At 40.3% G+C, this 16,421-nt stretch overlaps 1 protein-coding gene across 6 annotated transcripts in view; it reads right to left on the bottom strand.

The window, feature by feature from the left end:
- PKHD1 (PKHD1 ciliary IPT domain containing fibrocystin/polyductin) overlaps window positions 1-16,421 on the bottom strand; it is a 254,520-nt gene that overhangs the window by 26,525 nt on the left and 211,574 nt on the right. For 4 of the 6 annotated variants that reach the window (XM_061461031.1, XM_061461032.1, XM_061461030.1 and 1 more), the window contains one exon: window positions 549-1,554. The exons of 1 other annotated variant lie outside the window; for it this stretch is intronic. In XM_061461031.1, the coding sequence (XP_061317015.1) occupies window positions 549-1,554 (1,006 nt within the window). Of the gene's footprint in view, window positions 1-548; window positions 1,555-9,945; window positions 10,653-16,421 lie in introns of those variants that run through there. One more of the 6 variants, XM_061461035.1, reaches the window with a different exon arrangement.

Below are 16,421 nucleotides of genomic sequence, written 5' to 3' on the forward strand. Positions count from 1 at the left end.
TCAATGCTGAGGTATCAAAGTGAACAGCAGTGACCCATATCATGTAAGAGATTGAGGTACAAATTAAACAGTCTTTTCTGGCTTTAAATTTTAAAACAATATAAATCAAAGTTTAGACCTACAAGTTACTGAAGGCAGCAACCCCTCTTTAATAATGCATCTCTAGTGCTACATCAATTTATAAGCATTCATAGATTTGTTTTAAATATAAAAGTTGTTATAGTCTGAACTTCTTTAGAAACATTGACTTTACCTAATACTTTACCGTTTCAAGATAGACTTCTAGGAACTCTCTTCGTTTAAAGAATCTTGGACATCTCTGCAGTGCAGAGACTCATTGGCACCAATAGAATAACAGGGTAATTTACATTTGGGAGTCCAGCTAGCACTTGGGCATAGCTCTGTCATGGAAACTTTATTGTTTCAGCATGTTTAGTCATATTTCAGTCAATGGAGAACTTGCTTCCCATCTTAATAAGCGTAACAAGTGGTTATATTGATTCACAACACTTAAATCTTTATCTTCTGATGCTGCACCTGATACTTACCTATTGGTAGGTTCTGCTGGAAACAGTAAGGCAGGCTGAGTCACCATTAAGGTGTCAATTGGCAAGTCAAGGCCTCTCTGAAGGTCTCCAGTCTGATGAGTGTTGATAATTGTTCTGGCCAAACTCTTTAAGCTGTCACTGGTCAACTCAGTTCTCGGGTGGGCTGGTGGGTCACCAAGTTCAATGATCAGCACTCTTGATGGACCAGCCGCATCAGACGGCTGCAGATCTTGGGTGCTCATTGGTCCTCTTCCCACTTTCTGTGAGCCATACCTACCATGAAGGGCTGTGCAAAATGCCATGTTAGGGCAGTGATATTTCTTTTTGTTAACATTGGCTGAGATTACCTTCAACATGCTTTCACCTCCCCGGAAATAGTGGACTACTCTGACTTGGTAGTGACCAACCTTCAAGAAATCAGCTAATCGATGTATTACACTTGCCTCACCCTCTTCCCCAGAAGCCTCGGTTATGGTGAAAGCCATAAGAAGGGAAAGGCCAGCAACTATTTCTACAGGTTCTTTCTCATGGAGGAGAACATAAAGAAGATTGTCCTCAAAGCTAAAGTAATTGGCTCCGGCTCCTTCATTCAGTGAAAAAGAAGATGGGGTTGGAGAAACGTATTTCCCTTGAGCGAAAACACGAAGACTGAGTGGTTCATTGTAGAATATAGCTAGGGGCAGTCTGCTTGCATTTTGGCCACTCAGAAGGTAGAGTCTGAAAGTCAGAGGCTCTAGGTTTGGGAAACAGACCGTAGTGAATGTGGTGGATGGCAACACAGAAAAGAAAGTAGAATGGTGCTCTGAAGGATAACACGATGTGTATGAAGTCACATCACTGAAGGTATCCATAAAACTGCCAGTCACTGCTACCACTGGAAACAGTCTCTGGCTGACCATTCTGGGGTCCAGGTTTTCTAGAATGACAAATGCGTGATCTGCCTGTTTGCAGAAGTAGCCTTGTGCTGAGGGCTTGAAGATGCACTTACTGTCATCTCTGTAAATTCCTGGAAGAGAATAGAAGGAGATCATGAAAGAAAAAACAATAATTACTTGTTTCAGACATCACCTCAATATTTTGTGTTATGGCTGCTTATTTTCCCATTCAATGCTCAAGTCACTTTTGTTGATGCTGAAGTGTGTTAATGTAAAAGAAGCCTGGACAATAAAGGACGCTAAATAGGTAGAAACTTCATTTACCTCAAGGTGTTCTTAAACACAAAATAGTTGAAGATTGTTAACAAATGACAGAGAAGCATCACATACACTTAACTTGCTCTTTCTAGATATCAAATTATGGACTTTGTTGAAAGAGCAAGCACACTAGATTGACTTTTGGTCTGACCCAGCATTATCTTCCTAGTATGTCCTTGTGTCTTCTATATTCTCCTTGTTCTAAGCTTATAGCAGGATAATAAATCAAGGCATGACTGTTATTCTTCAGAAAAATAATGTAACTCTACATGAAACCGTCTCATCCCACTCACAGTGATTATATCTCTTACTGCAGCAGTGAACCACCTCACCAAGTTTTAAACCTAGAAGAATAATCAGACTAAGACACCTGCAAGGAGCAGAAACCCTTACTTGAGCTCCAAGTGCTTAGGTTCCCATTGTGGCCAGTGAAGATCTGACCCAGGCAGGTATGTAATATTGAGATTGAGGTAGGATCCTATCACTTAAATACATGTACGTAATGTCACCTGGACTTCTTTGGGTAGCAGCAACAGCTTTAGGTATAACACACCATACATGGGAGCACAAAAGCCACTTTAGATAACACTTTAGGTATTATTTCACTGAATATAACAGGAGCTAAGACACTTCCATGTACGTGAGAATTTGTTACCAAATCCCATCCCAAGTGTCTGTTGTGCAAAGTCAAGAGGATCCTTTTCTGGAAGGCTCTGTACAAAAGAGGTGCAATCCATACAGTCTTCTGAGTTAGGGTATGCTCTATCTGACCAAATATGGGCTTTAAGATGACAGAAACAGGGCCTTGGGCTGTAATGATGAGATCATCACTGATTATAAAGAGAGAATAAAAGTAAATGAGTTCAGATACAGGCACTAAAAACATAAACATTTCTGTCTGGAACATCTTAGGAAAAGGTGTGGGTTTCTGTTTTTCCTCCATCTCTTCAAAATAAAATCAAAGGAGGAATTTGCTGCTGTAGTCAGCTATAATCATTCCCTCACCTAGCCTGCTTCTTCCCTAGCTATCTGTGCTCACAAACATGTTAGGTAAAGCATGGCCAATGTCTAGACTAACTCTGTGTGCCTCATTCAGCAGCTTTGGGAAAGTGCATGAAGATCAGAAGTTCCTGACACTAATGATAAAAGGAAAGGGACTGAGAGTCCCAAACTTTTGGATGAATAAAAGGGTATTCCCCTTTTCACAGAAACGGGAAACTCGTTGCTAGAAGAAAATAACAGACTCTTGGGAAAGAACTATGAGAAACCATTGTGAGCTCTGCTTATAGTTACATCTCAATGCTTCGATCCTGTGGACATTTAATCTATTATTTGAGGAGGATTCCTCATATGCAAACCATGGTCTGTGAGCATTTCCCAGAATAAGCTTTTTCTCTCCAAGTCACCAAGGAAAGCAATGAAATTAGATAAATGTCAAGCTATGTTCAGGGAGGACGTCCAAGTGAGATAGGATCTGTGCAAAAGCCCCTATTTTTAGACACCAGCTTAACATTTTCTTTCCATTTTTCTTGCCTTTCCTTTTTATTTTTGCTTTATCCGTGTACGTATTTTGCTATCGGCATGTGCTCGGGGAAAGGGAGAAAGGGAGATGGAACTCCATTGAGAAGCAGAAGGGGAAATGCTGCACTTGGAGATGTTCAGCACTGTCCTGGGGGACTGGGAGGATGCACCCTGCAGCAGGCAACCAGCTCACAAAGGCTGACAGATTTCATTGTCTGCTCTACCGGAAACACCCCACAGGCTCCCCCCCCAGTGACATTTCCCTTGTCTATAAATGGGATTTGCTGATATTTTGTGATTTCCCAGGCCTTTTTTTTTGTCCTGCCTGTCTTGCAAAGTGAGTTTCCTTGGTTTCCTGTGTGCACACACATGTGCACACCCATGCACACACATGCATTGTTGCTTGTCTCCTTCCAAATGGCGTTATCTGCCAGTCACAATTTCTGCAGCCTACAATTTCGATCACTTTTAAATGAAACCCATGCTGGCCTTAGTAATCATAATGTCATTTACAATTTACCACAAAACACGTTTATTCAGTTAGTAGCACATTGGAGAAAGAGAACTCCATATGAACTCGCCACTGAAGCCCTAATCTGATTATTTCCTCATGAAAATCCAAGCAGGGGTGCTTGTAAAAGGGGTCTGAGAATAGAAGGAAAAAGTGAGTCCTGGCCACAGCTGACTCTCATAATCAATGCGAATAGATAAGTGACGCGGCATGTCAGGGCCAGCAGCTAATCTGCCCCAGGGCTTTCCTCTAAAAAAGGCCAGAGTGGACAGGACTTAATAAATACTGAGTGACCACTGAATATTGAGCCGACATATGCTATTGACATTGGAGATGAATAATAACAGTGATAAATTCCAGAAGCACCCCACTGCAATGGGTGAAATTGGATTAAACAGGTTATATTTGTATGTGTGTGTGTGTTTGCACATATATGTGTGTGAAAGGGAGAAAAAAAAAAATGAGGAAAAAGGAAAGAGAAACCTGCATGTCTAGATCAACCACAGACCCTACAGATGGGTAGGAAAGATGGAGAAGATGTTCATACCTGTAGCAATATCTGCATGATGAGACTGAACATCACTTGAACAGAGGAAAAAGGCATGTGTGCAGTGGGTGCATGCATGGGCAAGCGTGCCGTGTGTGTGTTCTGCTCAGTGCAAGAAAAACAGAGAAATAGTAGTGGAGAGTGTGTGTATTCACCATCTACAGCTGTTTCCTCAGCCTCAGAGAGCATACTTTGCTTTCTGCAGATTCTCTTATCACCAAGTCAAGTTTATTATTTAATTATATACATGCACGCACACACATAGATACACAAACATATATATCTATATGAGATTTTAGCACTCAGGTTGCTTCTAGGGCTCCTGACAAATATTAACTTTGTGTCAATATTTGTCCTTCCTGTCGTGAAATGAGGATTTTCCACCTCATTTCACATTTGAAAAGAAAAATGCGCCAAGGGGGTCCTCTTTGCTTAGGAAAAAAACCCACCAACAACAGCAACATCTCATATCCTTTACTTAGAAAAATGGAGCAGGAGAGAGAAGGAGGGAAGAGTATTTTTAAAATAGATGTTTTGACTTAAAGGCACACAGAGTCCTTTGCAAGTCTCCTGCCTTTTCCCTAGTTCCCTAACGCCAAATAAATAAATTAAAAAAAAAAAAAATTCTCCATTTAAAATTGAATGAAATACATCAACATTAATGATTTTCCCCTTCAGGTTAGCACCACCATTTGTTTCAATAATTTTTACCCATTTTGTGATAGATTTCACAATTCATGGTACAAGGAAAAATATAGTCTTTTTTTGACAAAAACAAACCGCAATGTCAGTTTTTTATCAAAATAAAATAAATCTCCTGCAATTTTCTTTCCATCCAATTGGATTTGTTTCTCAGTTATTTCTAATTTAACTACAACTATAGTTACAAAAATATAAAAGCAGGTAGGGGAGGAAAGGGGGGGGAAGAGATAAATGGGACATTGCTTGGAAATTGCAATTCATTGGCCTTGGGCTGGTCAGCACGTATCTTTGCTGAGGGGGAAATATTCATCAGCATTAACTGTTCCTTTTGACCTGCTGACATTCAAATGTAGGGGGGTGGAAAAAAGCCCAGCAAGAACCTTAGAAATCTAGCAAAGGTAAATTTTTCTGAGGTCAGTTGCTTTTCTCTATACAAAAGGTTTTTTATTTCTTAAGATTTTTGGCCCTGATTCTCCTGTTTAATACCTGGCACAGGGTCCTCATGCCAACACACTTGTTCTTTGAAAGCAATGGCTCTGCAGATGCTGGTAGTGTAAATCTTTATGTAGGTAAGCGAATAGAAGCCCATCAGCTTCAGCAGATGCTGGAACAAGGCATCCCCCATCATTTTTAGAAATCCCACTGACTATAAAATAGGGATATCACTCAGTTGAGTTTATCACTGTTCCCCTAGGGGGGAAAACACACAGGTATGCAATGTCAAGTCATTTATTTATGTCGCGTTTCTTGCAAGTTATTCGATGCAAATATGCATCAGAATTCATGGTGGCATGTCTGTTTGCTCCTGTATTTGTGTATGTATGTGTTGGTTTTCTACGTAGTAGATGGTATGGGACTAAGTTTTGGATTTGTGCTGGAAACAGTGTTAATGTTTTAACTGTTGCTGAGTGATGCTTACACAGAGTCAAGGCCTTTTCTGCTTCTCACACCACCCAATCAGCAAGTAGTCTAGAAGTGCACAAGGAGGAGACACAGCCGGGACAGATGGCCTCAACTGACGAAAGGGATATTCCATAACATGTAGCATCATGCTCAGTATATACAGCTGGGAGAAGGAGGAGGAAGCAGGGTGGGGAGGATGTTGGGAGTGATGGCATTTGTCTTCCCAAGTAACCATTACATGTGATGGAGCCCTGCTCTCCTGGAGATGGATGAATACCTGCTTGTGATGGGAAGTGGTGAATGAATTCCTTGGTTTGCTTTGCTTGTGCATTCAGCCTTTGCTTTACCTGTTAAACTGCCTTTATCTCAACCCATGAGTTTTCTCATTTTTGCCCTTCAGTTTCCCCATCCCACCAGGGTGGGGAATGAGGGAGAAGCTGTGTGCGGCGGAGATGCCAGCTGGGGTTAAACCACAACAACATACATGTATGAGGTACACACACATAAATATATCCTCATAGTGGGGACCATGTAAGCAAAAATTGAGTGATTGCTTTAGGCTGTTAATTCTTTCTTTTCAAGAAAAAGATTTTAGAAGGAAATGAGTCTCATAATATCACACTGTGTGGGTTTTTACGCTCTCCTGTTTATTGTTCCTTCATAAAAAATCTTTGAACCCTCTGGCCAATTTCAGTCACATTTGTGGACTCAAAGATACTATGTTCCTACAGGTTTGTAAAAGTAGGTGCCCAAGTAAAGAAACAACAGTTACTAGTGTTTGCGCTGAAAGAAAGTGTGTAGTATAAGCTCACTCATACTATGCATCACAGGATCTGCATATTCACTTTCACATACAAATCCATAGATAAACTGGTGTAGTACGTGAAATATCAGTTCTTTTGTTCATTGTTTACATGCACTGATATAGCCACACACATTGCTAATATTTATTCACTGTGAAATCAAGCATTATTTGCATCTTTCAATTGATTATATGTTTTTGTGTTAGCAACAGCCTTTCAGACCTCCCCCATGCTTAAGAAAGAAGGCACATATGCTGCAGATTTTTCCAAGTTAGGAACAAAAAATTGCTGATTTCTAGGTCCCAGAGAATATAGTAATTACTCATTCTTGACCTTAATAAATAAGTGAACAAGTAGTCTTAACAAGGGAGACCAGAAGCCCTCTGAGATCAGAATACTCTGCAACAAAGAGTCATCTAGAAAGATTATAAGGACAAAGCATACATATAACGATGTTCACCAAAACGCTCTTCAAGCTTTCAGTGACTCGCAGGTCAGGAACCTCTTGAGTTAGAGACATCATCTTTGGTCTTTGTACTTGAGAGAAAATATCAAGCCTGTCACACAAAACTGTGAAAAAACAGGGAGGAGAATAACCTAACCAGGACAATATAACTTGAGCACTCTCAGAGGAGGTGGGTCAGTAAATCTGAAGTACCCTTTAGTGAGGCTTCCCAGCTCGGGCCTTTTGTCATAGTTCAATTAAGAGATGATACTTTAGTCAAACTGAGACACAATGTAAAGTGGCAGAGTCTTTCCTGACACAGTTCCAGTCACTGTCTCTCTGGCCAAGGAATGATCAAACTACCACTGCCACCCAGAAACAGAACAGCAATTTCATCAGATGCCAGATCTAAAATGAATGTGGCCATGCCATGCACTGCTCTGAGCTGTGGATATAATGAGTTTTGAATGGGAAGTCCTGGACACAATAAATCTGTGCCATATGTGACTATTTCCTGTGTCAGTTCCTTTCTCATAACCAGTGGAGGCTTTGCCCTCCCCCTTACTTTCCCTTTCATGACCCCACACCAGGGCTCTGAAATCTTTCAGGGTTGCTTATGGGCCCCAGGCCTTTCCACAGCGGTTGCATAAATAAATGAGTTTGACAGCAAACATCGCAACGGTTAGCAGTAATGTGTGTTCCACACAAGTGCTTGTGCTACTCACTAGAGAAAAGGGGGAGGAAAGAGCTTATTTTGTTATCACAAACAAAAGTATGTTCTCTGACAACTGGTGAAAGAATTAGTCAAATAAACTTGAACTCTATTAAGACCATCACTGCCAGGTTTTGTTATGGATGGGAAGGTTCTCAGCTTTTTCCCTCCTTTGCCTGCAGTCACTGCAAAGACAAATCATCCTTTTCTTCTGCAAAAATAAAGTCAGGGGACAAAATGAAATGCTCCTAAATAAAATTTGCAAGGAACTTCACTTTATTATTACTATTATTATTATTATTATCGTTTCTTTCCAGTGAGAACAGTTCTTTGGTCCTGGGAATAGACTAGCAAAAAGACTGAACAATTTTCCATTAGAAGTGGGCCAGAGGAAAATGCCAAATACCTGCAGATTTTAGAAATATTCATGTTAGAATTAAGCTTAAAAATTACAATGGCTCCCTTTTTTTTTTTCTTTTTTCTTTTAGATTCTCTCTTTTTTTCTTTCTCTTTCTTTCCTTTCTTTTTCTTTTCTTCCTCAGGTAAGTCATAAAAATGTTGAAGTCTTATTTGTACCTGCCTTGGCTGAAGGCACAGGCTTAGAGCCTGTGCTCATGACAGAAAGGTTTGAAAGCATAAGATTCCCTGTGACATTATTAGGGTGATTTTCAGCAATATTAGTCCTGTATGGGCTATGGAGTTGAATCTTAAAGCAGAAGGATTTCATTACAGGTACAGACAGCTATATTATGCCATGACATATTTATGACAATGAACAGTAATGGAAGGCAAGTATTTTAAGCCTTAGAAGTCAAAATTAATCTGAAAGCATAGCACAGAATCTGAATACCTATGAAAACATATTGAAGAGCTAAAATTTGAGATACAAAGGCTACGGTCATTATCTGAGCAGATAGAATGGGATTCATCACATTAATTTTAGCTGCTTAAATGTTAAGCATCTAGTCTAAGCTAATTGTCTAGTCTAAGCTGTTCATCTAGACAATAATCATTAGAGAGAGAGAGAGAACAGACTTTTAGAGGACCATTCATTCCCACATTTCCTTGGATGGATTTTATGACTTCTGAAGGTATCTGTCTCATGTGGCTATATGGGAAACCTGGAAAGATAATTTGGATGGAAGGCCTGTATTTAGACAGCTGAAGTTATGTGAAATGACCCCAACTCCTAATGATGTAGCTAATGAGCATGAAGAACAGCTATGGTAATAGGTGTTTCTATTCTGAAATAAGTGGGAAATGACAGCTCTGTACTCACCTTTCAAGTAACCATCTTGTCCAGTTGTGAGCAAGGGGAAAGACTGAAAGAAGGGAGGTGAAGCTACTACCGTGTTAATCTAGAAAATAAGAAAGATGATTCCCCTATCCCTGACAGGCACGTAAAAAGGCTGCAAAAATTTTTTTAGAAAGACCAAGTTCTGCATTTGGCTTTTGTAGCTATGATGTCTAAGCCCCTGGATCCAGATACTCCCAGCTGTGCCTGGTGCAGTCACCCTGAAGACCACAGCTGTGTGCTCCTGAGCAGCACAGCTCTCATACGAAACGGAGGGGACACTGAGCAGAACACCTTGGAAAGCCAGAAATAAGGAATTTATTGCAAAAGAGACGTCTGAGCAAACACAGTGAGAGTCTAAACCTCTAATTTCTAACCTCAGGAACCAACGCAGGGGCAGAGATTAAAGTAGGCTGATTTCAAATACCACTTAAAATGTGTCTGTAGGCATAGTCCTAAAATACCACACCTACATCAATCTTCAGGAAAAATAGGTCAGAAGGGATTTCCATATGTCATTTATTCCAACCTCTTGCTCAGAGAAAGGCTAACTACAAAGTTAGATAGAGCTTCTGAGGGCTTTATAAAATATCATAGTATATCTACACTTTAAGTTTCTGTATGTTTACTATGACAAAACTCCCAGTTTAGAGTACATCTAGAGAAGCTGCCAGGGTTGAAAATTACTTGAAGAAGATCTGTGATCCTAATGATATTTCCATACATAACTTAACACACATGCAAGATGGTTTGAAGAAGCTTTGAGGCTTACTTTTGTAAGCACACACTCATGTGTGCTTGTTTTAGTCCATGGCCTGTTTCGTTGTCCCATCAAAGTTCTATGGACAACTCCAACAGGGAAGAGTAGGTTTGGAGTTGGTGTATCTCTTGTACTTTACTGGATAGTGTTCTTCATCTTCATATAAACATGAATGAACTCAGGAGTCACACTGATCTTACATGCATGGTTTGGTGTCCACAGAGAAAAAGAATAACTACATTGATGGAACATTGCAAACACCCATGTAGTCCTGACTGTCCTGCTCTAACTAATAGGCATCACTCCCTTTGCATTTTACTCAAGACTTATAGTGAGCTGTTTGTTTGAAAATTCAGACAGCCCTTGGAGTCATTTTGATCAGGGAGTATATTTAAAACTCATTGTGCCTAATGTTGTCTTTCTACAATTGAGAAGTAATCAGGAAAGACGTGAAAATAAATAGACAAGTGAGAGGCAAAATGAAATATGAAGTGGCTAGAAAGGAGTCTGCTCTCTAATGTATTTTTTCAGCTTATTATTGTAAAAGCCCAGAGCAAAAGAATAGCTTTGAAGAGTCTTTTGTTAATAGTGGAAAGGTTGTCTTTTTATTTTCCTTAACTTTTTATTTATTAACCATGCTGCACAGGGTACTTCCATAAATGATGGTTGGGTTTCAGGTTACAGGGACTTGTTTAGTCTGAAAACACCCCATCCTGCAATGGGAAACAGAAAAGAGAAGTAGAGGCCCATCATATGCTGCTTGAAGGGACTAAAACCGAAGCCCATTTGTTCTCTGCTTTTCCCAGTAATTTCTGGTGGTTGAGCTTGCAAAGGTCTGAATGTCTCAGTTTGGATGGTTAAAATGCATTCCCAGCAGGCCACTTCCTCAGGTGGTCTATTTGATGACAGCTTGCTGCTTGGGCCAATATAAAACAGCTGATGTTCTGACCCTATCTGAGAATAAGATTATAAAGTTGCATTCCTACATGGGGCAATCCTCCAGATTGATGTGAAAAAAGAAAAAAAAAAAGAGCTCTTGAGGGCTCATACCTTATACTCAAGCCCTAAAACATGACATTCAATAACATTTTTGAAATTCCTAATTTTGGGGTACTATGCTTCTATTAACCATTGCCGTGAATATGTGCTTAAGTATACAAATCCCCAACTGTTACAAAACTTTGTTCAAAGCTGTCCTGTGGGAGTACACGAGCTGTGCATGGTTTCAGACAGGTGCATTAAACAGATTTGTTTTTCTGAGACTTTTTAGTGCTTTATCACAAGGATAAAAAAGAGCACTGGAACAGAGTTAAGATAGGCAGAGCAATATAGTATTCCCAAAGGCTGCTTAGCATAGGCATCCACAATATTAAAAGGTGCCCTTCACTCATAATAGTCTATATTATCCAACTTTTATGAAGAGAATTGCCAGTATGGATAATTTAGGGTTCTGTTGTTTTGATATAACACCAGCATTTTCAGACAGTTACATTAGAGTACAAGTGAAATTTTTAGTTGTTTATTCCATGGCATCAAAAATATCAGAATTTATTTCATTTAGTGGACATACTAATAGAAAAGCTTAGCTGACAGCCTCTCAGAAGGAACCTGCATGAGCCTTTCTGCTGGTCTGGGCCATCAGAGAACAACTTTCAGCTCCCAGGATGCCATGAAGAGTCATGGCAATTTGAAGATCCTACAAGGAGCCCATCTGGCAGGGTCTGCTCAGTTTCCACATACTTTATCTGGCAATCAAAGGGGACACCAGGCTGAAGCCTTGTAGGTCCTGTTTGTATCCCATTAACATAGAAAGGCTAATTCCAAGGTCAGAGTACACTTAGTGCTGAGTACTAAGTACTAAATATTAAGCACTAGGGCTAATCCAGCAGGTAGAAAATTGGTCCACTTCTAAATTTAAGTTGCCTTATCAAGACATCTGGGTTATGGCCATTCCCCAAGAAAGCCACAGAAATTCTGTTTATGTATGACTTCCCTGGTGAAGAGCTTTCAGCAGAGATCTCACTTTCTAACCCTCATCTGCCCAAAAAGGCAGTACGTTATGTCAAGCACGTAATGTCAGTTGTCAAAAATTCATTCACATTTTCTTGAATATTATGTTTCCCTGAGATCCAAAAAGGGTTAACAATCCTGGCTGCACTACAGTCAGCAACCTGAATATCCAACCAGAAGGATATATTGTGGAAAGGATCCCTGTACTGCCAAGGACACTGAGGGGAGGAGAAACACAAGGGAATCTTGACATATTGTTTAATTTTGCTCTCAGTGGTTCACAAGGAACAGGAGCTCAGACACAGAGGCCTCGGAAAGTAGAGATCTGAATTTAATAAAGCTGTCTGGAGGGGGAGGAGACAGAGAAAAGAAGTTCATGGAGATTAGAGAGGCAGAGATAGGAAGAGAGGAAAAGAAAGACTGTTATAGCTGACTGGAAGAGAAAGACTGTTATAGCTGACTGGTGATGGCTGTGCCCTTTCAGACTCAAGTGGGCAGAAGTGAAATATTTGTTAAAGAGGTGGGACACTGGCTCATTATGAAAGTAATAAGAAAATAAAAATAATATTTTATGCTTAGAACTTACAGGTCCATGCCACTGTAATGAGGATAGGCAAGAGGCGAGGAAAGACAAGGATAATGGTAAGTTGCTGCAAAGCAATTAATACAGATGCTTGATTTCATTGCAGTTTTGGAGGATATTGGAGTGACCCTTTAAATTCAGAACAGCTACATCTGTGTAAGCATAATTAAGCCCCTGCTTAAGAAAATATCCTCTTTCAAGGTAACAATAAATTTCACATATTAGCAAAATGAGAGGGTCTGTTTCATTCACCACTTCTGCAACCTTTCTCCCATTTCTGCTTGGAGAATAAAAGTTAATTGAAGGCCAATAGGGAGGAGGAGGCTCATCTAATTACCACTGACACTGATAGCCATCTCTGCCAAGCTACCAAGTTGACTTCTTTATAGAGAGCAAATGCACTGTCAAAGCTCCCATCTCGTTATGTTTGGTTTTTTTCTTTTCTTTTCATCAGATTCTGTTTTTTTAGGAAGAAAAAACAAAACAAAACAAAAAAAAAACAACCAAAAAACCAACCCAAAAGACACCAGAGGGAAAATAAATGCAGATACATTTTTAATGAATACATTTCATTTTCAGAACATGGTAGGCACTTCAGTGCCGGGTGCTGGTATTGCAGTGGGAATTTATCTAATCAGTCCTCCGTGTCTCTGCTTCGACATAATGTGGTCCTGCCGATTAAAGGACTGGAATCATAGCTCTGCATTTTCCTTCTATTTCATACTAAAATTATTGATGTGCTTTGTACAATGTGTAATTGCCATTATTGTACATGTGCCTAGAGCATGTGCAGAGCTGAAATTGGAGTAAATAAGCAAACAAAAATCATACGATAGGATGTCTCTGATGCCGTGGGTGGGTGGGGGTTGGTGCTATGGCATCACAAGCTGAAAACAGGATTTGATACTGCTGTGACTGGTTTTGATAAGAGTGAGATTTGATAAGAATAGAAGAAAGGCTGCTGTGATGCTCTGGTCTGACCTCTTCTTTTTATATAGCACAGACCTTCAGTAAATACCCAAATCAAAGTATACCTCTTTCAGCATCCTGGGTCCAAGCATCACCATCCAGGGACTTTAGAGAGCAGTCCTGATTTACATCACCTGAGGATCTTGCCTCATATCACACTTTCTCTTTTGCTCAGTCTCTTTCTGTCTCTTTCATACACATGCAGTGGATTTGTTCTTTACATTTAATTTATGCAAGTGAGGCACAGAATACATTTCACTAGCGCCAATTAGATACGCACTAATTTCTTCTCTGTGAAATAGCAGTAAGTAATTAATCAGAATTTTGATCACAACTCAGTTGGCAATTCTAATTGCACTTGCCATTTCCACAGCAAATAACAGAATCATTATCTTTTTCTCTTAGCCCTCTCTTCCTAATCATCCCGGGTGCTAGAAGCAAAACATTTCCAAGAACTAGATATTGTCTCTATCAGCCAGCAGCCTTAATACCTTTGGACTGAGAGTTAGTGGGTTCAGTCCATGGCTGTGTTTTATTTCAAGCTTCATCATAATTTTAAAGTGAAAAGCTAGTGGCAGGCTGGCTTCTTGCCTGGGGGAGGGGGGATTCTGCCTCATAAAATTATGAGGAAGGATAAAAGCAAGCAGCTTACTCCATTAAAAACCTTCTGGGAGAGCACTAAAGATGCCTGACCTTTGCACAAGCATCCAGCAGGCATCTATGGGATGTATGGACGTTGATCAGATCTGTATCATCAAAGCCTGTATCTCATCTATGTGGCACAACAACCACATTTTAACTCCAGGCATTACCAGCCACCTGGGTACTGAATAGGATAACCAGGGGAGATCAGTACCCCTTGTTTGACTGAAACAGTGTTTACATGACCATTTAGTGATCATTCTGCTGATCCATGCAAACTGACAGTGCTGGTCTGGAGCAAGAATGTCTTAAGATCATCTGCCTGGAAAGTGTTATGGACAAGGGTTTATGGAGACTGGACTCCCCTTTGCTATGCTCTGAAAAAGCTGACAGTGAGATACTCCTCAGATGGCTTTGAGTTGAAAGAGAAGAGGAAGAGGAAAGGAGAATTACCATTTAGGAGCTGAGCCCTGTGGGGAGCTGAGGATGTACCTACACTAGGTCCAGCCTTCAAATCCAGAGTGACATGTCACCTTATGCTGCTAGAAGAAAGGTTTCCAAGGACCTGATAGCTACACTCTGGTTTAATAATCAGATTCTTCATATAGTTCAGGCCAGATGGTTAATATTTTTGTAAGTAATCTGAAACCACACAAAGTAAGTTAGGAATAAACACCAAACTGAGATATCAAAACTGTCCACTTAATAACTAGTAAAAAGAGGTTTACAAGTGACAATACACTCCACTTTATGCTAAAAATCTCTGCACAGAATATGTTGTGAACCTGAATATCTCTAATTCAATCCTTACATACAATTTGAGCAAGCAGTATCAGTGAAGACTTATTTTAAAGCCTTTTCAAGCACCTCCTGTACTCCCCAAATCTGTTTCTTCCTTGCCCTAACCAACAGAAATCAGGATAAGAACAGGATGGCATCACTCAACCCTTTCCTTTCTTTTGTTTTGGTTTTGGTTGGTGCTCTCACGTTTAGACCATATGTGAGAGATCAATAACAAGGATTTGAGGGGAACTGCAACTGCAACTTTTCAGACTCCTACTCGCAGATGCCAAACCTTTCCCATTAGGAATGGAGAATCACTCTCAACAACAGTGATGCCAATGGGGACTGAAGAGGGATAAAACATCTCAAAACCTAGCTGTGAATATTACAGCCAGGAACAACAACTGAGATTTTTTAGTGGGTTGGCTTGCTTTCTTTCATAGAAGACAGAAAAATACAGGCAGAATGAATATCTGAACAAAGACATTTCTTCTTATGAGGTTGTGGTAGGGATGGCATGTTTAGCATGCTACCCATGCTGGAAAATCTCAGAAGCTTTAACCATATATTTTCCAGCCTCACCCCTGCTTTCTGGGACGCAGTGGGAAACAAATGCTTTCCATCAGCCTTAAAAAGAGGTACGATGAGGCTATGTCTACACTTGCGAAGCCTTATGCTTTAGCCCTAGTACTCAGTCACACATATTTTACATTCCTAGAACAGTGCTTGGCATGTTTTTTTTGTCTAGGTCAACTAATTGACTGAAACAGTGTCTAGGAGCTGTGTGAGGTTTAGGGTGACTTGTGACCATCCCATTTTGGATGCAAACAGTCTGGTCTGGAGGATAAGGGATTTTTAATAATTATGCATGTGGCCACACTGAGAGTGAGCTCCAGGGCCATAAAACTGGTTCTGGTTCTTTGCAGTGTACCAGCACAAAGGTAGTCAGAAGGTTTGAGGTCTTTGCAGCAGCATTGTGCAGAGCATTGCCACAATGCTCCCCACTGTTTTTATGAGACATAGAGCAGTCGAATCACAGAATGGTTTGAGTAGGAAAGGCCCTTGAAGACCATCTTGTTCCACCTGCCTGCCATGGGACACCTTCCAATAGACCAGGTTGCTCAAAGTGCCATCCCTAGCCTTGAACGCTGCCAGGGATGGCGCAGCCACAGCTTCTCTGGGCAACCTGTACCAGCGCCTCACCATCCTCACATTAAAGAACTTCTGCCTCCAGGAACAATTTCTTGCTAGTATCTAATCTAAATCTACCCTCTTTCACATATCCCACTTCAAGCAGCTCAGGAGCATGGGAGGCACTGGTAGAGTTAAAATTGAGGTAGCCACCAGCAGGTTTTTCCTAACCAACTATCCATATTCCTATGGAGTCAGAAATGACTGTACTATCTAAACATATCAGACAGAGCCTAAAAAGGCAGAAAATAAAATTAACACATAAGCTGCAAAATAGGAAGATGTCTTTTAATTGACTACAATC

The sequence above is a fragment of the Pezoporus flaviventris genome, unplaced genomic scaffold (genome assembly GCF_033815535.1).
Source record: "Pezoporus flaviventris isolate CSIRO_AGI_PZ_B2104156 unplaced genomic scaffold, CSIRO_AGI_Pfla_v1 ptg000031l, whole genome shotgun sequence".
Lineage (NCBI taxonomy): Eukaryota > Metazoa > Chordata > Aves > Psittaciformes > Psittacidae > Pezoporus > Pezoporus flaviventris.